The sequence below is a fragment of the Schistocerca piceifrons genome, chromosome 2 (assembly GCF_021461385.2).
Source record: "Schistocerca piceifrons isolate TAMUIC-IGC-003096 chromosome 2, iqSchPice1.1, whole genome shotgun sequence".
Classification (NCBI taxonomy): domain Eukaryota; kingdom Metazoa; phylum Arthropoda; class Insecta; order Orthoptera; family Acrididae; genus Schistocerca; species Schistocerca piceifrons.
In genome coordinates this window covers 440,387,210-440,411,711 of record NC_060139.1, presented here as the reverse complement: position 1 = coordinate 440,411,711, position 24,502 = coordinate 440,387,210, and the positions used below count along the sequence as shown (strand labels likewise).

At 37.6% G+C, this 24,502-nt stretch overlaps 1 protein-coding gene across 3 annotated transcripts in view; it reads left to right on the top strand.

Annotated features, from left to right (window-relative positions):
- The window catches only part of LOC124777010 (ribonuclease P protein subunit p40-like), a 250,437-nt gene that overhangs the window by 48,567 nt on the left and 177,368 nt on the right, over positions 1-24,502 (top strand). For 2 of the 3 annotated variants that reach the window (XM_047252260.1, XM_047252259.1), the window contains exon 3: positions 5,727-5,888. In XM_047252260.1, coding sequence (XP_047108216.1) covers positions 5,727-5,888 — 162 coding nt within the window. Of the gene's footprint in view, positions 1-5,726; positions 5,889-24,502 lie in introns of those variants that run through there. The other variant, XM_047252258.1, reaches the window with a different exon arrangement.

Here is a 24,502-nt window from a genome sequence, read left to right as displayed (position 1 = left end):
GATAGACGGTATATTCAAGTCCTAATGTTTTTGTAAGTCCACAATTTTGTTTAATGTATTTCGTCTACTTCCTTTTGATTGATTGAAGTGCTTTAAAATAAAGCCAAACGTGCCCGGTGTAAATAAAACTTTTGTTACAGTTGCGAAAGACAGAATATTTCTCAATATTATATACGACACCTATGTGGTACTTAAAATAAATGAGATATTGTTATACACTAAATTTTGTACGAAATTTAGGTATCTTTTCCACATTTCATTCTCAACATTGTGGCAACTAAAATCGACCATACGGAAAGTATACTCTGTGGACTTGTACCTCTGCAAACTCTTCAAAATTTCGTGCAATGGTTTACTACATTTAATGCTGCATAATAACTGCGTTGAACATCGAAACAAAATTAAGTCATTTATGAGGGGAAGGTATCAGTCAAGAAGATGTGTAAAAATCTAATTTTTGGGCCAAATAGTTTTTGTGGAATCGAATGATAAGTGTGTCAAAGCAGTCGGAACACCATGTGTCAGCACAGGCAAGCAGTGCAGTGGCAAAATCGCACACAGCGCGGAATACGGGGAGCACGTCTCTGTAGTAGCGAAAGGGTTAATGCGGCCATGGTGGCTTTACTTCATGAACTGTGCGCTCCCCCCTGAAAGTAAGCTTGCAAACTATATGCTATACTATGGCACTGCTTCTCTTGGCGCGTGCGTCATGTGCAACTGGCAACGCAGCAATCTCCCGCATCTGGGTGGGCATGCGTGAGCCGCCAAGATAAAAGAATTCAACTATAATAAACTTTTATCCTTCAACTGATAATTGACATACATATTATGCAAAGCACATTCATAGCTTAATACTCTATTCAAATATTCCTTAATGTCCATATACTTATTAGATTAATGCTTATAAGCAATACACATCTTAGCATCTGCACTAATCATCAAACTTCCCTGACACAAACAGCAAGAAACACGTAATTCCTCCTCCGAATATTCATTATTATTTATGCAATTTTCTTAAACAGTCCTACAGTTATTGTATACTGAAGAATACTCACTAGGACAAATAAATTCTCTCTTCAGTGCTACTTGAAATTGACTTAATAATATCTTAAAATTATTTCTGCATTTAGATCTCCAATTTACTGCTTCCTGTTGTAAATGTTTAACAACAAAATTAATTTTCAAGATATCTGCGCAACCTTTGGATAACACTTTGTTAAATTGCTTCAGAAATACCACTGGGTGTAAGATAACCATTTAGTTTGAACTGTAGAAATTATTTCTGGTATTTTACAGTATCACCCAAAGAATTGGTGATAGTGCTAGCAGAATCAACATTCTTTTGTACTTGTGATTCAACTAGTGTCTGTAGGTGCTCGTTCAAACTAGTTGAAGCATTTGTATCACTGGTTACTTCGACCACTTCTCTATTATATTCTAACACATGTGCTTGATTTTGTGTGTGTGAGATTTGACTTTTCGTGTTTTTGAACTCCCTAGTTGGTAGTTTCTATATGTGTTTCATTTTGCTCTATACCTCTTTAAACTGTTCTACAACTTCCTACCTGACAAAATCACATTGTTTTTCTATTTCAGGCTGTAACTCCTTAGGTAATTTTACTAAGGTAGCACCTATTTGAAATTGAAGGATCTACTTTTGTAACTAACTCCTTCCCTTTTGTTTTTAAATTTGTAATACTAGTTGACAACACTTCTTTATTGGCTTCCATACTAACGGACAACTCTTGTTTAATGGCTTTAACACTTTTGACAGTTTGTCCAATTTCTTTAGTGCTTCTGACAGACTGCTATGCTATGGTGGCTATGCAATAACAACACAATATGTTCTCACAAGACCATGGGAACCTGTGCTTGTGTTTTAATATCAAAACAAAGAATCAGTAATACATATACTTACGCCACTTCAGAAACAGATCACTAGAAAACAAAATTTTAGATTGTGGCTGATTACAGCTCACCTAATCAGGCACACAGCTAGATGCATTGCTCAGCTGATGTGTTGTTTGTGGGTAAAGTGACATCATGATGAGCTACTTTGCAATTATCATGCAGCCAACTGACTGGTCGGTGCACTGAGAAGTGATGCAGCACTGCCATTGCATTGGTCAGTGTAGAGACGCTCCTGGAGATCACTGCTCCACTCATAGCCTTGAAATCAGCACTTGGAATTCTTCCATATCATTGACGTACTGCTCCTTGACTCATGTCCCAGAAGTTTTCAGTCAAGCACCCAACTATGTCTTACTTTTCGCCTACTTGTTATGGTCAATTATTTCCTTATATTCAGTTTTGTGCAGCAATCAATATTTTTTTTGGTTTGCACCAAGTGGAAATTATTTCTTCTTTTAATTACTTTGGGCAGCACTAAAGAGTGTGCTCACCTGTGTAGCCCTCACTGTTTACCTCAGTTGCTCTAGGCAGTGTCATATTTTCTTCCGTCACTTTCCAAAATGTCTCCTATTTTTGATAAAACACTCTTCTCTTCTTCCCCTTATCCCCATCCTCACTTAGGGTGCCAAAATGGAATGTTAACTTCACTGTTCTACAGCTGGGCTAAGGCGAGGAGATGTGTTGCCTTCAAAATGATCTCTCACTCTGATGCTATCCTGGATACTTTTTACCATAATTGTCTTCTTATATGGTCGCCTTTGTTGAATTTTCTTGATGCAGTGGCCCTGATATGCAGTGCCACCAACTCTTGCCGTGCAGCTGCTTCTCTGTCTGCAGAGGATTGAGGGATGGAAGAGAGTTTCAAAGTGTTTGAGCTACTAAATGACATAAACATCTTTCAGTAAGTCTTCTATACTTTGTTGCTCTGATATAACAGTTAAAACATAGAGTGGACAGGTCTCATAGTAGGCAGTACACCAGGTCATCATCTCCAAACTGCCTCTTTGAATAGAACACAATAGAATGACATTTCCTTAAATTCTTTCAACTATTTTTCTGGGCGTTGTCATTGTTGACAGTACGTCTTGTTCTCTGCCTTCTAAAACACCACCTAGCTGTGACATCAAAGTGTAAGCGACACCTTCACAGCAGATGTATGTTCTATGCTTACATGTCTCGCTCAGACTCTTTATGTCCATTAAACCAGCACATGCACAGTCTAAAGTTATCTACATACCACCTACTTAAACAGTGTTTTACAAGAACATCTTTCCTCTGATTGTGAGGAAGAGGTGGAACATGTTTTTCTGGGTGAACAATGTGTTTCACCACAGCTTGTCTGTCCTTTGCTAGTGTATTGCTGTGCGATATGGGGTCCTTATAGTGCATGCAAAATGCCATGGCTGCTAGATGCGTAGTCGGCTGGGGAAGTGTCCCCTCCATGCCCACACTTACATGATGACCATTCAGGAAGATCTACTGTCACCTCTGCTTTCATTAGTATCTAAAAAGAATTCTGCCGAAATTTATTTTCGCCTGTCTTGTTAACCATTGGTCATTTTCAGAGAAACATCATGAGTGGTGAATTTTGAGTAAAACCTGCACATTTCTCTGGTTGTCATGTCAAAATTTGCTTCTTTTGCCAAAACACAGCATAGTTAACACTTGTCTCACCACACTAACATGTTGTGCAGACACAGTTACAAGAGAATTCTGAAACAGTGGTTGATTAAGTTTATTAAGTGAGGAACTGAGGAAAAATAAAGTGAGTAGCTTTTGAAAAAGCACATCCTTGTTACAAAAAAAAGCATGTAATGTCTTCACGTATATTGTACCAAAACCCATAGCATTTTTTGTTTCACCAGCTATCAATAGCCCTTAAAAATTACATTCTTTCACCGAAAAAGTCTGTAGTTTTTGGAATAACACAATAGATAATGAAGTTTTACGTAATAACAATATGGTAAAATACTCTCCTCCTTGTGTGCTAATATTTGCCAAAATCTCATTTTGACATCTGAAACTGTTTATGAAATATGAGGAATGTTGTGGATATTTCATTGTGTCTTTGCAAGTGAGTGTGCTACATCAGATCAGTTTTCTCAAGATTGGTGACAGATAGATACCTGTACCCAAGTCTAAAAAAAAATTCAATATTTTAGCTAAGTTTCATATACAACAACATATTATGTAATATGCACCAAATGCAAAATCATAGTGACCTCTATTTTTCATTATACACTTTTCCAAATTTCGCACATTGTCTTACTTTCACATAGATATCAGAATAACTGTGACCATTAACGAAGTGATGGTCACCTCATCATGAACCTAACATATAAAGCTATAAGTAAAGTGAAAATGATTTTTTAAATTTTATTTTATTTTACTTTTTTACTGAATTGTTTCTGTAAAATCGTTTGAGAAAGATTGCAGGGTGCATGCCTCAATTCTGTCATCGCTGACTGGCCGAAAGCTGGAAAAACACTTATCACTGTCCCCTTGCGAACAAATGAATGAACTCGCCCAGCACCTTGGATGAAAACTGGTCATTGTACATCACTCACCATATTCTGTGTGAGTTGTAACAGACAAGATTGATGTAAGACAACAAAAAAGTTCAAAGAAGAACAGCTTGTTTTATGTCATTGTCAACATTTGTACACCCCTCTTGGAAACTTTTTACCCTTTGTGTATACTTATTGTGTTTATAGATGATTTGCCAAAACAACTTGTATTATTTCCAGTGCAGTGCTGCACTTTGACCCACAATTAAAACTAACTTTAATACAAATTTTCATTCCATTTTTCGAAAGGTTGAAAACTGTTCAGCTTGTTACAATGCAAGTAACATTTTGGCAGCAAATATAAAGTAGCCATTTGGCATTTAGTGTCGAAGTACATAACAATGAGTATACCAGCAATGTCTACTGTATTTCATACATTGGTCGGACCATCAGGAGTATGGAGGACTGGTGTATTGGGCATAAGCATCACACATACAATAACAACAGCCGAGCGCGCGTGCGTGGATGTGTGGGCATGCACGCGCGTAAGATCCACATTGACTCTGCGCTAATTCTTGCAGATAATTACGGTCACCGTTCTAAAAGTTTGCATGGTTCAACTATTCTGTCAACGGTCATGTATATTGGCCTACTTCCTGCAGGGTGATGCTGAAAGAAAATTCACTACTCAGCAGCATTGAAATACTCAGTTAATTCTTTCTTAATTGATTCTTCTATATTTGAGGAACTCTGGTCAAACAAACAACAGATCCATTTTACAATAATCCTGAATCATGACAGTTGTGTAACTCAACGTACATTGAAGTATGTCTTCCATCAGAGGAAGTCAGCTGAAAGACAGTCTTCATATGTTCCGGCCTTTGACAGCGTTAGTGACCCTGTCACTCTGAGGAGCCTGAGCTGCTGGAGTTGGCAGTCATGTGCGCATAAGGTGTGCTTGCTTGTGTGTATGGATGGTGTGCTTTTCTCTTTTCCTGAGCGTAGGCCTTGGGCGAAAGCTTTGTGTAAGTGTCTTAATTGTGTCAGTCTGCAGCTTTACATGTTTTCTGTATGGTAAGTAGCAATCTGTCGTTCCCTTCATTGCTTTCTCATAATTTACTAGTTTTCTCAACTGAATTTCCTTTGATACAGATGTTGTAAGTTAATCACAATAGTTTTGTTTCTCATTGACTAGTGCAGTAGTTGGACAAATATAAATATTGGTTGTGCAGAATACATAGTTAGGCTGTAATAGTAGATTAGTAATTCTACATTTGCAGTGTGAGACTGATAACATCATTATTGCAGGTGAACTGACTTTATTGAGTGACAATACCCGAATTGATGTGGATGATTCTATTGCTGTCACCCCAAATGGCTTGTTGATTCTTTCTCTGAACAAAGGGACATATCAACAACTTGGACTTGAAGGAAGACGATCTTTCTTTCAGAGAGACTCTGATAGATACAGTAAGTTGTATTAATATTTTTTTTATACATTCTTATCATTTCATTCAAGAACCTCTATTTGAAATCAATATGCATAATAATTCTTCAGGCACAATATCATCATTACTCTACATTACACATTTGTCTTTGACAATGATCTACAATTCTGCTGTAGCATTTGTTTCATCTACATGTGTCACAGCCTATAAATTTATCATACAAAACAAAAAGATTAATATTTTAATATTTTGCTTGCAATCATAGACCGAATACAACCCCTGACCATTTCCTAAATCTAACTTTTGATTCAATTAATTGTAATAAATACTTAAATATAGAGAAAATATCATATGCCTTTCAGAAGGAAGAATTATTTGATTTAAAAAGTGACTACCAACTCTGATTAATTCTCACACGATAAAAGGCTTCAACTGATGTGTAGGCCAGTATATTTTCAGGTTATCTTCAGTCTCCTACTTATTTTAATGTGTACAAAAATAAATATCTGCCAGTGGTAAATGCAGATCAGTGTTTAGATTTTGTGAATTTCAAATGCACACAATGAGTGAGGAGCTATGAATGATTGATGTATTTCACAGACGCACTCATTTTGAGTGGAGAGATTTCTGTTACATTGCAAAAGTTTATAGGGAAACATAATGTAGACTTATGACAAATAAGGTAGGTTTGTGTAAATAGGTTGCATAATTGTTAACAAAATGCTGACAAAGGATTGCACAGGACAGAGATTGTCACTGTGCCTGTACATATTTTTAGTCACTGAAGTAAGTAGAAGATGATTATTTGAATTGTGATTTGTCATTAGTGACAGAAACATGTAATTTGTGTGACTTTCTTGAGTGTGGACATTTCATATATTTACAATTTACAGTTCACTAAAGATTTAAAAACAACTCAAGGAGATGTATCGCAAAGGGAAAAATGAAGTGAGCTGTATTCTGAGCTTAAAGAGATGTGATTTTGTGAAACTCTTCCAGAATTACAATGCATTGTGCAGAACAATTGGAATGCTGGAATCAGGATTTCCCCCCCCCCCCCCCCCCCCCCTCCCGTGATTATTATGGGTTCACATATGCTGTTTGCTGAATCGAGAAAACTAAAAAAAAATCCAGTGCAGAACTTCAGTTCACCATATATTTCTAATCTCAGTTATATTATCACCTGTACTTACTCCTTAAGAACTGGCTTGCAATTGAAGGATTTAAGAAAACTTAGTTATCAAAAACTTTTGTGACAAAACTATATCATTACTTTTGAATGCATTTTGGGAACAGCAGTGATCAATAAAATTGTAAATAATTACTATTAAAAACAGTCTTGATCACAATTTATTTTATAAGGTGACCGGTTTCGACCACTTCAGTGGAAAAAGCTTGCTCCTTCATCTTTGTAACGGCGTCTAACTTCACCATAGCAACCAGTGGTTTCAAATGGTTCACTGACAGGCCACGAGAGGGCAACCCATGTACTGCCAAACTGAAGTTCATTTTCCTACATTTTTAAATATTTTTAACGCTTTTTAATTGACAATAGCTGTTAAATAAGCAAAGTTTAATGTATATTTATTTCTAATTCTTGACAATGTTCTTTTAACTAAGAAATTTTAAATTGTAATTCGACTTATAACTCATTGGTTAATAATGACATCATGCAGTCAGAAGTGGGTGGAGCCTCCATTATATAAAGTAAGACGTGCACTGGTTTCTCCAGTTGTGATTCTCCAACAGAAAGGGGTTTCCACTCAATGGTAATTCAACGTTTTATAGCCGTATAACTCTATGTATTTTCATTAATGCATGTAGCCCTCTAATTAATGCTTTGTATACATCTTGTAGGTCTGAAGATGACCACAGCAGTGGTCGAAACCGGTCACCTTATAAAATAAATTGTGATCAAGACTGTTTTTAATAGTAATTATTTAAAACTATATCAGTTTCACATAACTGACTTCTTATATTTAATGTCAGATGAAACTTTTTTGATTAAATCAGAAACACTTTTAATGATGGGTGTGAGACACTGATGGATTTCATGGTCTCATTAGCTTTTCATTTATGTTTGAAATGAGACTAATCATGTTATTTCTTCCCATGTTCAATAAATTATAATTTTAATTTATCGTGTTATAAGCCTGAGAATTTCGCTAGATGCCCTAATAACCATTTCATCCAGCTTTTACTGAATTTATATAGTAAATTGAAGTACAGTCTACCCACACATCTAGACAGAAAGGGAAATTACAAATCCAGTGGTTGATTGCGTGCACATTAAATGAGTTGGAAAACTTAATATGCAAATTTCCCTTATAAAATAAAACTTTTTTGGGGAATCAGGAACAACTAAATTATTACTGAAATATAGGATCATTATATAGTAAGATAAGAATGGTTTTGATACCCACATATCATATTATTAGAAAAGTCCCTAGATGGCATTGACAGTTAATCAGAGTAGAAATCTGGTTGCTTTGCAAGTGGATGTACAAGGCAGCTGTGATTGCCAAAAATACTCACGGAGAGGCCGTTTTGTGGACCAATTGCCTACACCACAATGTTGCAAGTGTGATATGAGTTTCTGCATATGCTGTCCTTTGCATCCAAATCTCATTCACTCTCATGGTCAGTCTGTCTCCCCCCTTTCTTTGAGTAGTTTCCCCACACTTTTTACCAATCAGAACTCTTTTTTATTATTTTTTGTGGCTTATAAATTCATAATTCTGTGGAGGATAGGCAGTTACTACAAAAAATCTGGCATTGTGGATTGGCGTATTTCTAATCTGTTTTAGGCTGCCTCACAAGAATAAGGGGAGACATTGGTTGAGAATGAGAGTAAATGAGATTCCATTGCATAGGGTGTTATGTGCAGCACTCTTACTGAAGTAGTCTTGGCATGTGCAGTACATTCAGCTTGCAGAGTAGGCTGCATACACATCTAATTTTGACAATTGTGATAGCTGTGTGTATCCTCTTGTGACATGACCGGATACTTTTGTACTCTGTACACATCTGATATGGTGATGGAGATCAGAACATGTTGTTAGTTGAGTAGGTGGCAGACTTTCATGCCAATCTTCATGAACAATAAAAAAACCAAATAGATGAGATGAGAGAATGCATAAGAGTGCTGGAGAGCATGTCATGGTTAGTTTTATTATGTAGGTGGTGTGCCTCCATTAGTAAAAATAGTATGTGTAGACAACCTGACAGGATCAGCTGCACTGATTTAGATTGGCTATTCCGAACTGATACCACTTAAGCACAGTGAGGCAAGGTGGTCTTCCCCTGAACCAACATTGCTTTGAAGCAAGTTTGGATCAAACGGCTCTTTTCTTTTTCCCCATCTGTCCATGCTATATGCTATCTTGAGACCTTTCTAGTAATATGCTTGGTGGGTCTCAGATATATTCTGACCTTATCATCTGTTAGTCCTATACCCCAGCAACATACCAGTTGGTTCAGACTCTAGAGAAAAATTGATTTTATTAGGGAAATTTGCTTACTGGTATTAAGTTTTCCAAATCATTTTATATGCCTGTAACTGGCTAGTGATTGCAGTCATTGGATTTGTAATGTACCCTTCTGTCTATATCAGTAACTGAATTTTATATCAGTTGAATAATTCCTTACTCTTTCTTTGTAATGGTGGGATGAAATGGTTGCTAGGGTCTGTCCACATGTGTGGGAAACATCTAGCAAAACTCTCAGATTTATAATGTGATCAGAAAGACTACAAATCTGCAAGTAAATAATTAGTTTCTCGTACAATGTTCTGCTGGGAGACTTGTTATATCTCTTGATGACATATAATTCTGTTTGTAGATGGCAGAACCACACTTTTCTCTGAGGAGTAATACTTATAATGTGATTCCACCACATACCAATAAAGTTTTTGATGTTTGTGGTGTTAATTTGATGCAGCTGTGCTACCTGAGTACAGTACAGAGCATTTTTGTTGATAGCTTATTTCAAATAAACTAGCCACTGCTACCTTACGGAACTTTACATGAGCTTACCAAAATTTGTTTTAAGTCTTACTTTATCAAAGATAGAGATACAGACCTGACTGACTTCAATACAAGCGATCATGGTTTACACATGTTAATCTAAATATTAAAAACAGTTTATACTTTTTAACGTGTGTTAGCTGAAATATTAGGCCTTATTGTGATTATTTTGTATTAATTTATTTGAAATTTGTACATAATTTATCCTCCGTGACACTCAGCTGACTCTCTTACTAAACATTTCATAAATAAATACTAGAATGGGAAGAACATCATATTTTTCTAGAGGCCATATAAATTGAGATACCCATACTAATAAAGACTTCCATTTAATTTGTGTATCAAAGATAGAAATTTAATGCATTGGGATGAAAGTTACATTGCCTTGTAAAAACCTCATCTAAGTAGGATATCAATTGTACATATTATATGTAGCAACTTAGTGATTGGGATGTCCTATTATGCCTCAACCCCCCTCACCCCTGCTACCAACCAACCCCCCCCCCCCTCCCCCCCCGCCCACCTCCCTTACACACACACAAAGAAGGAAGAAAAATCAACCAGTTACCAACTGCAGCGACCTCTGCTCAAAAATGGATGACCCGTTTTGTAAACTCAACTTCAACAATAAAAGTGTCAAATGCTAGATAAGATGAAATTATTACCAATTTATGAAGAAGTTCAATATGAAGGAAATTTTCTTAATTAAATTTGAATAAAGTAGGTGATGTTGCAGTGCTTGTTGGCAATAACGCATCAAAATATTCTATAACAAAAAGAAAATATTCCTGAAAGCAGCAAGCTTTCGTACATCATCATTCAAATAACACCTTCTAACAAAAGCACATTTAATACCCATCTTAAACAGACTTCTCTAAAACTCAAAAGCATCCTATCCATATTCCTGAACCATGCACTATGTATTTTACAGTCTGCTGTGTATCAAGAGATTCTTAAAGCACTGAGCCCATCACATCTCATATTTCCAAATCTGTTGATATTCCAACCTGTACTTTCCTTTGTTTAACTCATAGCTCTCTTCTTTCCAACCTCTCATATCCCTATATTATATGTAACTGTGCAATAAACTACTTGAAGTACACAACACAGGTTTTCTTCCTGTGGTTTGCAGTCATTGTAGATCAACAGCAGGCTGTTATTACCTGCATCATCCGTACGTAAAGTATGCTATTTCTGTATTTGAATGTTTTGTTATCAGTGGTGCCATTTCCATCTTTACAGCATCTTTTATTTCAATTTTTTTCTGTCTTGGTACCCTTATAGAACCCTACTGCATTCTCTTTCAGTATCTTACCAAAACGTGGGGACTGCTTGGAAAGTAACCTTCGCAGGGCTATAAATAAAGTACTGGAATAGTTCAAATAAATTTATTAGAAAGATCTTCAAACTATATCTTTGTATTACTTCTTTACAGAATCACCACTCAGATTTGAGCATTTCTCATTTGTCTTAGAAAATTAACAAAGTAGCTCTGCATCAAATTCTGCAACTTTAACTTACAGTCGGCCATGACAGCACCTTTATGTTCTGTCATAGTCAAAGCTTTGCAGGCCAAGCCACTTTTTCATTTGTAGGAATAGGTGGAAATAACTTTGTACCAAGTGTGTGATGCGTTGTGTATGTTGGTAAAAGTGACATTTGAACTGACACAATTCTTTTGCATGCTAGATAGTTGGGTGGCCAAGCAATGTCATGCAATAAACACATCACCACTAGTTAACACACTGCATTGATGGTTTTGAATGATTAATCTCAGTTTTTTAATGTCTCACAGTAGGCATCAGAATTGATAGTGCTTCCACATTACATAAGATCAAAAAAACAAGATTCTTTTAGTGCCACCAAGAATTATATCTGTAAGCTATTGGCTTGATGTAGATTGGCTTGCGTATTTGTTCTGTTGTACAAGGATGTATGTACATGTTAATGCTATCCAAAGAACCAATAAAACTAATAGAAGAGAACCCACAGTTTCCCAAAAAAGTGTGTACTGAAAAACAAATCATTTTAAAGTTATTATGTACTAAAATTACTCCTAGTTTGAGAAAGAATAAGATGCAGTTATTATAGGCTCCTCAATGTCACATATATTGGCAAACATATTGTCTATTCAAAATACTAGTCACCCCCCTCAAACGAGTGCACTTATTGATTCAGGACGACTGTAGATGTTATAGGACTGGTACCAGATGGACATATGACCACCTGCCACTGATGTAATTCATGACAGTCAAGTGCTGTTTATGTGTCAGTTGGTTGTAATTAGTCCAGTAGATGGGCTGATGTGGAGACATGACAGAATGGCAGAAAGGAGCCATCACGTTTGGATGTACCCGTGACAACACAATGAAGGAAGTTGTCCGATAAATTTTGTTGATGTATCAAAACGGATTGTCGAATAAGTGTAGAAGGAATGGAGTGCCACTTGCAGCCATGTAACTCTGCATAAGAACAATTGTTGTAAAATGATCCTAACCTACAGGAATTGGAGCTGTGTGCCATGGCTTACCAGTGGCAGTCAGTTTCTGACCTAGCAGGTATTGGTGCTGTCAGTGAATGCACGTCCATCAGAATCAGTTTCTGACCTAATATTGCAAAAGCAACAGCATGCTATGGAATTTGGAATCGGGTACCTCACGAAAAGCCAGTACTCAAAGTGCCATATAAAGCTGCTCAACTTCAATGAGACAATCACAGAAACTGGACAGTAGCTGGCTGGGGGCATGCATATTCTGTTCAAAATTACTTTAGGATTGACAGCTACAAGGGAAGTAATGGTTGTGTGAAGGTGGTGAGGAAGGTGTGGCATGAATTTAGCCAACCCCACAACATGTGTGGCCAAAGGAGCCACTCCGACCACTACAACACTTGCTGTTGGCACTGTGCTGCACCTTCAGGAGGCATGCTGTCTTTTGAGATTGTTCATTGTTGCTGACATTTTGTTTTCATTTCTTAAAGTTACGAGGCTAATATTTTGTGTCTTATTACAATTGTTCTGTTTTCTCTGGTACTGAGCAGTGTCAGAAGTAAGTTTGCCAAATGTTTTTCAGTGGAAATGTTCACTGTCGGTCTCTTGGGCAGAGGATTTCCACATGAGATCAGTTAAGAGAGTCAGTTTGGGCATTACATGACTACACTGTCAGCAGTTGTCCTTTATAATGCTCCTAACTGTTCTCTTTTTGTTGACTAGACATCCACCTTAGCAAAGCAAAAAGAGATGTGCCGGAGCATTGAAGTAAGTGATACATTTAAAAAGGTGGAACATGTGGGACTAATATCTGTGAATAAACCATGGTTCCGCATATAAGAAATAGGCAATCTGGCAAAAACATATGGACATGCAGTCACTAGGCTGCCACGAAGCTTATCTCAGTCTTTCAAGGAAATGATCTTTACACCTCTACCGTAGCTGTAGCTGGCAGTGCATGTGCAACACAGCTGGTGCATAGCCTTGGTTGACGGTGAATAGATATAAAGCACTAGCAAGATAACACAGCACAAAACAATTGTAATTTGTAAATTGAATTTCTGTTTACATTGATAGTTTCTCAGACACAGTTGTTCAATTGCTATTCACTCGAATTTGCAACTCATTTAATATCCATAATAGTTAACAGTTGCCATTCGGGTACCGTCAGGTATTAACAATGGAGATAAAACTAATTTTTTTATATGTATATGCATGCTTGCTAATAGCATCTGTCTTTGTGCAGGTTCCAGGGTCCAGTAATGTGGAATCCAGTTAATGTTTTCAAGCTTGCAAAGATGAAATATGAAGAATGTGATATGCAGTTGAAATCACTTACTTCTTTTGAAGACCTACATATGTTTTATTTATTGGAATGATGTTGACATTTCATTAGAAATTGTGGGAATATTAGAGAAACAGGAAATTGTCGATTCTGTGAATTGTGGTTCGAATGATAATTGTTATGCTCATTAAAATCCGTAACAAAAATATTATACTGTCCTATCCCAAGGAAAACAAGTACAGTAATAGCTTTCAGTGACAAACAAAAGGCTTTAAATTGTTTGGTTATATGAAGAAGGGAGAAAATGCTTAAAGTTTACCAGTGTGGAAAGCTGGTCTCATTTCATAAAATCTAAATGTGCATTGTATCAGTGGAAGAAAGGTTTACTCGAAGTGCAAAATATGCATCAAAATTAAACCGGCAAAAGTCTGAAGGAAAATCTGACGGAAAGACCTGCAACTGCACGAGTCAGTGCACCATAACTGAGTGACAGCTTTGAGACTGGGTCCTCTGAACTGTGGGTGAGATGAACATTAATGATTTCCATTCTTTTTTTACCAGGTTAAACAAGTTCAAAAATTATATGGAAAAGGAAGTCACAAAATTACAAAGTTCATTTCCAGTAAACATATAGAAGAGATGTCTTTAATAGGTAATACTACAGAGAAATTTGTAGCTGATGTGCAGATGAAGCTTCTTGTTATCGCCAAAATCCTGTGTATAAAGTCAAGTCAGTCAGTCAGTCGGTCAGGTTTCATCCAAGAAATATGTGGAAACCACACTTCACCTTATTGAGCAAAAAAAAAGACAGTCACTTTGCAGGTGATCAATGCTATTATACATTCATATATAAAAGAGCCAGTGATAAGTATCAATGGATTAGTGTTTCTGTAGCTTTATATCTTTCTTCAGGAACCTCAAAGCAAATTAGTTCCAAAAATTTGCAAACAACTGTTTGGTTGCAAAAATCTTGTAATCGGTGTGGCAAAGGCTGGAAAAATGGGAGAGAAGTAGTTTTGTTATTGTTTCAGAAACATCTTCTTACCTGTTGCAGAAAATAATTCATTAAATTTGTTGGTCTGTTGACCTGGATGTAACACTTCTGTCATTATGGGGATGATGAGAAGACTTAATATAATTCGGACTCAACCTGGAACTAGAGGTATGATTCACCCTCTCGATAAAGGAATTTTTGTGGCAGTGTACAGCATTTTTCAGAAAATTGACAGACAATGTTATTTCCCAATGCCTCTTTGTCATTTCACATTTATCAGCAGAGTAGTATCGTTAAACTTCATTCGTTTGTGCATTGTCAGTTTGCATCACCACATTTTATAAATTTGATCAGGCATGCCTTGTGTGCAGCATTCTATCTAAATAAAACTAGCAATTACTTTGAAGTCCCCGAATGCATTGATTTTCTTTTATTAAATGTGTCTGCTGCAAGGAAAATGATTTTTTCATCATCCAATGAGACACTTTTCATTTTTGTGACGGTTACAGGGAATAAACAAGGAAGTGTTCCTTTGTTAGTAAAATATATATCATTCAAAAGTTATCATAAGATTTGTACTACCTGAATTGCTATAAAATAACTCATGTCAACAAATTGAAGTCCCGACTGATCTACATCTACATCTACATCCATACTCCGCAAGCTACCTGTCGGTGTGTGGCGGAGGGTACCTTGAGTACCTCTATCGATTCTCCCTTCTATTCCAGTCTTGTATTGTTCGTGGAAAGAAGGATTGTCGGTATGCTTCTGTGTTGGCTCTAATCTCTCTGATTTTATCCTCATGGTCTCTTTGCGAGATATACGTAGGAGGGAGCAATATACTGCTTGACTCTTCGGTGAAGGTACGTTCTCGAAACTTTAACAAAAGCCTATATCGAGCTACTGAGCGTCTCTCCTGCAGACTCTTCCACTGCAGTTTATCCATCATCTCCATAACGCTTTCGCGATTACTAAATGATCCTGTAACGAAAAGCGCTGCTCTACGTTGGATCTTCTCTATCTCTTCTATCAACCCTGTAACCCTGATGGAAGTCATCTGCAGTGTAACATCATGTACTGCCTTGATTTACTTTCCTGTGCTAGTCATTTGTTTAACAATTACATCAGCAACAGTTTAGCTGTTGGTATGAACTGCTGTTGGTATGAACTGCTGTTGACTTGAACTGCAAGTTATTCAACAAATTAATATTTGACACATTTTTGACATGGCATAAGTGCCTAATATCCATAGGTGTGCACGTTGGACTTTGTGCTACGTTCTTCTGTCATAGCTGCATTTGCTAGTTCACCAACTCGCACACTAGGCAGGAAGGATTGCACAAATTGCTGTTATAAGTAGCTCCTTGTGCAACAAAAATGAGTAATGTTAATTTTAAAAAAAGAAGCATTTGCAATTTGGCTTAGCAGCTAAAATTTTGACATTGCATTTCTTTCAGAGTCTTCTTCGTGTATGAAAAATTTCAGGATATGTCTTGACACGTCAGATTGAATCATTCCCTTGTCAATCTCACAAAAGAAATCCCTCTTGCTGCATTATAATTATTGGAATTCTGAGTGTAATGTTTTTTGTTATTACTATTTTTCTTTCTTTCCACCGGGCGAGGTGATGCAATGGTTAGCACACTGGACTTGCATTTGGGAGGACAACAGTTCAAACTCACCTCCTCCCATCCTGACTTAGGTTTTCCGCGATTTCCCTAAATCGCTTCAGGCAAATGCCAGGATAATTCCTTTGAAAGGGCACGACCAATTTCCTTCCCTACACTTTCCTAATCCGAGCTTGTGCTCTGTCTCTAATGACCTGGTTGTCGACAGGACATTAAACACTAATCTCCTCCTCCTCCTCCTTTCTTTCCAGCTAATAAGATAAGCATCCTGACCTCAATTAAGAGGCACATTTTTTGTTATGTTGCAAATAAGTAGAAAGCTTGATCAGAAAATGTAATAACAGGCTAATTATAAACCTAGCCCTCTGTTTTTCTCGGTAAAACCAAACGGGCAACTATTGAGATGCATGCAACATCATGTGTCAAATGTAACTTAAAGTAAGTCTCATTAGAGATCTCTGACAGAGTTTAAATTTTGAGGAAATGAAAATTTGTTGTATTGTTAAGAGTTCATTTGCACATGATCACCTAAATTAAATAACACAGAGGTTTCTCACATGTAAAACATCCTGTAACATTGGCTGGAAATGCATTTTTGTGAAATTTATAATTATCATTTTAAAGATTCATTACTATTAATAAAACTAAACTGAAAACATAGTGCAGCACTTCCAGAACCACTGAGGCTAGCTGCATCTTTGTACATGGAATAGTTTTCAAGTGTCAGCAAACTAAATGAAATGTAATATTACGTGTGTGTTCTGTGTAGAATACGGGGACTCTACTTCACACCTCAAGATGTTCCTCCTGAAGCGTCAGTTCTCAGCCCTGGATCTATGATAGTTCCAAACCAGGGCAAAAACTTCATAGGGGGGACCCCTCCTCCTTGAGCCTGTGAGATAGGATGTTGAAAATTAAAAAAAAAATCGATTTTTTCAAAAATATGTTCATTTTGTAGTGCAGCTCTTTCTGAAGAGCTTGATATATAAAACGTTTATGTTTGAGGAAATATAAAACATGTTATTTGGTCTTCAGTATGCCAAAGTGCAGTGCCATGCCTCTTAACACAGCATTCCTCTATGGCATGTCACTGTATTTTGCTGTGTGGAATGCAAATGCATTTATTATGTAATGGATGCCATCAAGTCTTTATTCAGGGTAGTGGAAATTAAAATGTCGTGTGGTGCTCTCCTACCTCAGTTGTCCAGTTTGACATCCTGTCCCCCCCCCCCCCCCCCTCCCCTCCACCCACTTAAAAAACTCACAATTAATACTGCCAGGGATTAGTTGTGACCAGGAGAACAGGAGAATAAGAACTCTTCAGAAAATTTGCGCTCTTTATTGTGTATTAACTAATAACTTTCTCTGTATTGTAACATAACATTAAATATAAGAAACATAAAAGCAGTAAAGACTAGAGACAAGCAAGACAGTAAACATTTTGTCAATCGTTAGATCCCAGCATTTTTTTCCTCTAAACTTGCTTCAGCTTTACAAAGTGTGCTTCGCTTTCTGCAAAAGAATCTATTACCTTGCATCATTGTTTGTCAGATGTGTTGCTACTTGAAAAATCAAAATGTCATTGTTTAATACTGAAAAAGCTGTTAATACGGATAGTACCCAAGAGTAGTGTGGTTTCTCCTTTTGATTATGTCTATTTTGTCACTGTCTGCTAGATAAAATGAAATAGGTGTTTCAAATATGCAGCAATTGTAACACACGCCAAATAAGCGAGACTGCTTCTTCACAAATGGTCATTTTTATCTACCTCATTTATGTAAATAACATGACAAAATATAATTCATAAAGTACCGATATCAAATGCCTATTAGGCCTACTACAAGCAGAAAGTTTTATGGTAGGTAGTAGTTCACATTTCAGTGATACACTCCAGTTTCTGAAGCATGTGATCAAAATGCAGTAGTACAAAATTTTTATTTAAATTTGAAATCATCATATTCTTCCATATAATTTGTGATGTCCCTGTTTCTTCTCCTTCCTCATTCTAACAATTGATCTTCTTATCACTAATTCTGTATCTATTTCTACCATAATCACAACTTACTCTCCGGTTAACTTCACTAACCCTGCCAGAATCACCGGTTCAATTAGCCTGCATTTATTCTCCGGTTAGGCATTGTTACATATTTGTGCGATGTGTTTTCCATGCTATTCTGAGAATAGAAGTTAGCGACTGCTAACCGGGCACTGTACAATTGACCCTTAGTAGTGTAGTGATCTGGCAAAAGTTTTCTGTCAAAATTTCATTTTCTTACTCTGAGAAGATAATCTTTCTTACCCGTTATTTGTGTTAGTCATTTATTTCTACTCTGGCTGTCAGAATCCATGGATTTTGCTAATAATTATAACAATGCTTATCGTTCGCACACCCAGTTGAGCACATAAATAAACAGTGATTGGCATTCACACGTTCAGGTTTATTTGGCTCAGATTGTATAGCCACATCCCATTTTGTCTGTGGGAAAGGTTTTTATTTCTAGATGCAACAGGGACTACCCTGGCAGAGACGTCATGTACATTATGCACAAGCATTCAAAAATTAATTAATGATTCATTCAGATATCAACATAGCATGTGTTCAAAAATTTTCAAAAAACAACAGGAATACATTTCAAAATAATATGATCAATCGATAGACGAACATGCGCTGAATGCTAAACACTTTGTGAAACAAGGTTTTTTTATTCAAGAAGATGAATTTGGTGCCCCAGGATATTATAGTAGAGAGACTGGATAATGATAAAGAGAGCAAAACAAGGGGGAACAGAAGATAATGTGGCAATGCAACTGCGTGAATAATGCAGCATGAGCCATCACAAACACAGATAATATGAACACTGATGACAAGACTCAAATCAATAGGCAGTCACAGAACACAGGATAATTAAAGGAAAAAGATTACACTAGCAATTATCTATGAGAAACACTGTCAGGCCACACATATACAGTACTACGTTCTTTGTGGTGATGGGTAGAAATTTCGCAAACTTGTACAAACAATTGAAAGTAGGTGGAAGTAGGAGAACAGTTGTTCCACATGTATAGAATATTCAAAAAATATATTCATGAGAAAATGAATACAGAACATTATATGTAGGTGAAATGGATGACAGCATTTGAAACCATCTTCCATGTATTACGCAACATATGGTGTTAGCACCGTCATGTTTATACTTTAGAAATAGGGAGGGGAGGTTGTAATAGCGTACAGTTCAGTATTCTTATCAAGTGAAGCACTGGCACAGGCCACAGTTATGCATGCCAGTTCCCTGCATAACATTAAGTGAAAGATAAATTCGCACTCCTAGAGTGATATCACTTTGCCAGCATTTATTCACAACATAATGTCTATGAACTGACATTTCATTGCGTTTTTAAAACTTCTTGTTTGTACCTAAGAAGTCGTTAGCTCTGAGACATTTAAACAATAAATTTTATAGATGGAACTGTTTTTATCACAAGTGGAGAATGTACGATGCGAATTGGAGAACAGACACAATGGTGAATTAGTTTAAGGTGCAAAGTACCTCACACCAAAGCCTTTCATCCTGGTGGGCATATGAACACGAGGTAGCACCATAGAAAAGTGGTAGAGATGAATAACTTTACCATCTATTAAAATTGTGCTGATTTTTTGTAATGGTTGGATAACCTAGTGTGAATGGCATTGAACTGGCACAGTTGGGGGTCTTAAGTTCGGTACAGGTCATATGACAATTTCATTTTTGTCATTATTGAAGTGTGTTGTTGTATACAACACAAAAGAAGGGAGGATACTGCTGAATTTAGATTAGAGACTAATTTATGGCTTCAAAGTCAATACCTGTAAAAGTAATATTACAGAATGTTGTTGATACGAGCTGCCCCTTAAATATATAGGATTTAAATGCCAGTATGGCAAGACGATCTTCATACAATATTCATTGTGGAAGAACAGTTTGTATTTCCATTGTGTCTATCATGAATGTAACTCTAGAAATTACAAATCATAATGTAATAAATAAATTTGTGTGCTCTTACTTCATATTTAATATGGAATCTGTTGTATTTTCCCTCTTAGTCATCTGTTGTGTAACAATTGTAAGGAAGGCCACTATCGAAAGTGAAAATAAAGCAAGAATAACAAAATTCGCTAATGATTGGTATCCAACCTTTTGTATCTGCACAGGCGTGGTAATGCTGTGGTACCACCACTATCAGCACAGAATATTACTGTACAGGGTGGTCAGACAGAATCTGAAAGGCTTGTAAGGGTGTCTCAGAGTACATCATCCTGAGAAATAACTGGTAAGAAAAAAAATGATTTTTTGCACCATTTCCAAGTTACTTAGTATTGAGGTCAGTCATTGAGGGCGTTGCTCATGAAAATTCAAGCAGTCTGCCAGATACAGTTAGTGTCGGTTGTCCTAATGGTGCAGGGACTGTTCAGCCTCTGGCTTGGGTTTGATCCTTACTACCATCCCACAACCAATTTTTGTATCGCCCTCTTGTTCGCTTTTAGAAAACCAAACAAAGATTATGTTTGGCAACTCCGTCTTTGGCCTGCTCTTGGATTTGCATGTGCAGGAGACTGTTTGGTTAAGTTCAATGTTAATTAACTTGGAAGTGGCGCAACATACACATTTTTTTTTCTGAACAACTTTTTCTCAGTACAACCTACACTGTAACACTCTTACAAGCTTTTCAGACTGTTCCTGACCACACTGTACTAGCTGATAGAGCCTCGATTACAAGCAAAGAGAGCTGAACCTAGGAAGAGAGAATGGAACTCAACATTAGAGTCGATGTACTGGGGCAGTGTATCCAAACACCAGGTAGATGAGTACAGAGCAAACACAATGTGACCAGCATGAGTGACTGAGTAACTGTGTATGTGGAAAAGAGAGCACAGCATGAGGCAGGATAGCTGATGTATGTGTAAGAACTGCTGGGCCATGTATATTGTCACCAGCAACTGGGTCAGTGGCTCTGCCCATGCAATCCCTTGCAGACTCCATCTGTGGCAGGTTCTGCACAAGTCCACTGCAATACCCAGATTTGTTCATTTGCATTATCTGCTGTCCTGGATACTACAATCCCATACTGAAAAGGCCACATAGAGCCAAAAAATGGCCAGGTCTGTGCCATGACCTCCAGCGTGAAACAGGAGTGTGTGTGAGATTTTCTGGCAGCAGAGCGACCATTGTAGGGAACAATGCTGACACACTGGCTCCACTGTAGAGCAGGCTGGGGTAACAGTTGGTCTACATGAATTGCCATGGGTGAGGCCTCATCCACTGGTGAGTGGGGGAAGGAAGGCAGCAGATCAAATTCCATGGGAGTCATGGGAGGTATCCCTGTCCACATCCAGTTTTGCAGTCAAAGTAGGTTTGTAGATATCATAGTGGGGATGGCAGTGAATGAGCGCACTGCGGCAACAGGGAATCTTGCATCAGAAGAATGCCATGACTGAACCCATTACCTGGCATGCTCATGGACAGCAGCAGTGAGGGTCCAATAGGTCGCGGACGCAACTGATTGCATTTCTGCTCCTGATAGACATCCACTACCAGCAAATGCTGACCTGTGCAACCTATCATGACACCCAGTGCCGATCAAAGACTGGCCCCAAATGACAGGCCAGCAAGAAAATTGCAGTGGGCTTTGATGGTCTGGGGCATACGACTCAGGGTGCAGCAAATCCAAAAGACACCATAGCTGGTGCCCATGTGAAAATTCCACTGAACTGTACCCATTAAACAATGTCATGCAAGTTGATGCATGAAAAATACTGGCCCCATGACAGTTCCGCCAACAATTCCACTGGTGGGAAAATTGCATACGAGTCCATGACACGTTCCCTGAGGACAGTCTTTTTAACATCACTGCAGAGGCACACGACAATATCTGACTTCTGAGTCACTGCCAGAGGGGTGGCCCATTGGCTTCGTGAAGTAGGAGAAACTATGCCGATGGCCTACCAATGCTGCAACTTGACCCTGACCTAGTCATGCATGATGAAGGGAATGGGGTAGGGCCAGAAAATTTAAGTATTGCATACAATTTGAGAGATGTGTGCTTCAGAATTTTTGACTTGACCCAGGGTATTCTCAAACAGATGATTGTATAGCCATAGAAAAGAGAGTCCAAGTGTTACAAGGGAACTGTTGAGACATTGACTGTACGTTGTCAACAGTCTAGAAACTAAAAACAGAAATGGCGTCTAACCCAAAAATACTTTGTGCTACTGGTGAATTAACCACTAACAATGTAACTTGCCATTCCAAATGCTGATAATAGGTTGAGAATTGCCCCCTCAAAGGGATGTGCTTGTTTACTATGAGACACAATGATGTAGTGGCCATTGTGTCACAGGGCAGCCTAAGAGACTGTACATATCTAAGTTAATTAGATTGTCCATCGTTCTTTTGTCTACCTCGAAGTCAATTGGCCACCCATCCACTTCCAATGTAAGCAGAATACACTGATGTGCTGCTTGTGGGGCATCAGAAACAGCCTCCGATTCAAAGGAAAACACTGAGGCCTCCGATGACCATCCCGAGGCTCACTGTCACAAACCATTGTCAAATGGCCAACATTATGACATACCCCACACATGGCATCTACGTGTGGGCAGTTCCATTGAATGTGCACCAACTGACAGTTTGGGCATGTCTGCTGACTTTCCCATTGAGGAAAATCAAGTACAGTGGGAGAGTGATGCTGAGAACCCAAAAAATGCTGTGAACAGGGATTACTATGCTGTGACAGGGTGTATATGCCACAGTACAACTGGACAATCCAGGAGAAACCGGGGAATTTTTTCATCCAAGGGAAAACCAGGAAAAACATGGGAATCTTTTAGAACTCCGGGAGTTTTTCAGAGTATTAGTTTTCCATGAAATTTTTGTAATTTTGATTGCTAATAACTGATAGTCTAACAAAGAATATTACTCTACCTCACTACTGCAGAATTTTATTGCAGCAATAAAACATAAACGGGAGAAAAAAATTAAATAAAACCGAAGTTGCAAAGGAAATGCACCATTTACAACAAAACAAACTGCACACGCAAACATGTGCCAACAACAAAACATGTTAAAGGCATTAAGACGAAAGACTATGCAATACTTCATAACAGCAAACTGCTTGTAATGAGCGTGACTTCACAGTTGTTTATGTTAGCTTCGTTAGAGAATATGCCAGTTGTGTAGAACAGTACGTTCTCCTGCTTCTGGCTACTTGGAAGTGTGGCTGTAGCAAGCAGCCAGATGCTACACAGAAATTTTTTTTGGGACACATTTAGTTATTTTGTTGTTTCCTCTTCCTTTACAGATCTCGTGTCAAATGAAAACAAAACGGATTTCTGTGGCTGGGAGCCATCAATTCATAGATTTTGCAGATTCATAGATAAAATAGATCACATAATTATGCAAGGCTAAAATACGTTATTCGTTTCAGGTTTTTAGTTTTATTTTAATTCAAGGTTTTTAACAGTCAAGCATTAATCACCTTGCAGAACGGTGAAGTTATATTTGTTGGGTTGCTAAAGAAATTTGGTTGTTATTAATCTTTTCCACTGAGGCAGTCAATTTATTTGAAACGAAGTGTTTCATTCCATACTATTGGCTAGTTTCAACTGTTTGCTGGATTTCAAGTGCACTTTTTTATCTTCTGGCACGTATGGCACTATCGATAAAATGAAATGAGCGTATGGCATCGTTGGCCGGGAGACCCCTATTCGGAGAAGTTCGGCAGCCAGGTACAAGTCTTTATTTCATTCGACACCACGATAATAAAGAACCAAACTCGAGATAATGCAGTAATGATAATCCAAGAAAATTTACATCCCGAAAACCTTACTGAAAAGCTTAATTTCAGGTTGGGGCCTTCTTCATTGTGAATCTGGACGTACAAATGTACACTTTAAACGGAATTGGGTATTTTAGAATGGTTTACGAAATTCTGATGCTCTTGCATTATAACACTCGTTAAAAAATAAGACCAATTTATACATGAATCCTTAGCTTTTCTGATGGTTAATTGATCTTCAAGACCAGTATTATATGTGAAAGCATAGCTTCCCTTGCAGCCACAATTGTATATTAATTTAAACCATTAACTTTCCCTACTCATGTGTTCGCGCTATTTAACAGTGCTGTTGCTGTTGACTGACTACATCACGTGTTCTATGCTCTGAATACCTGCTTTCAATG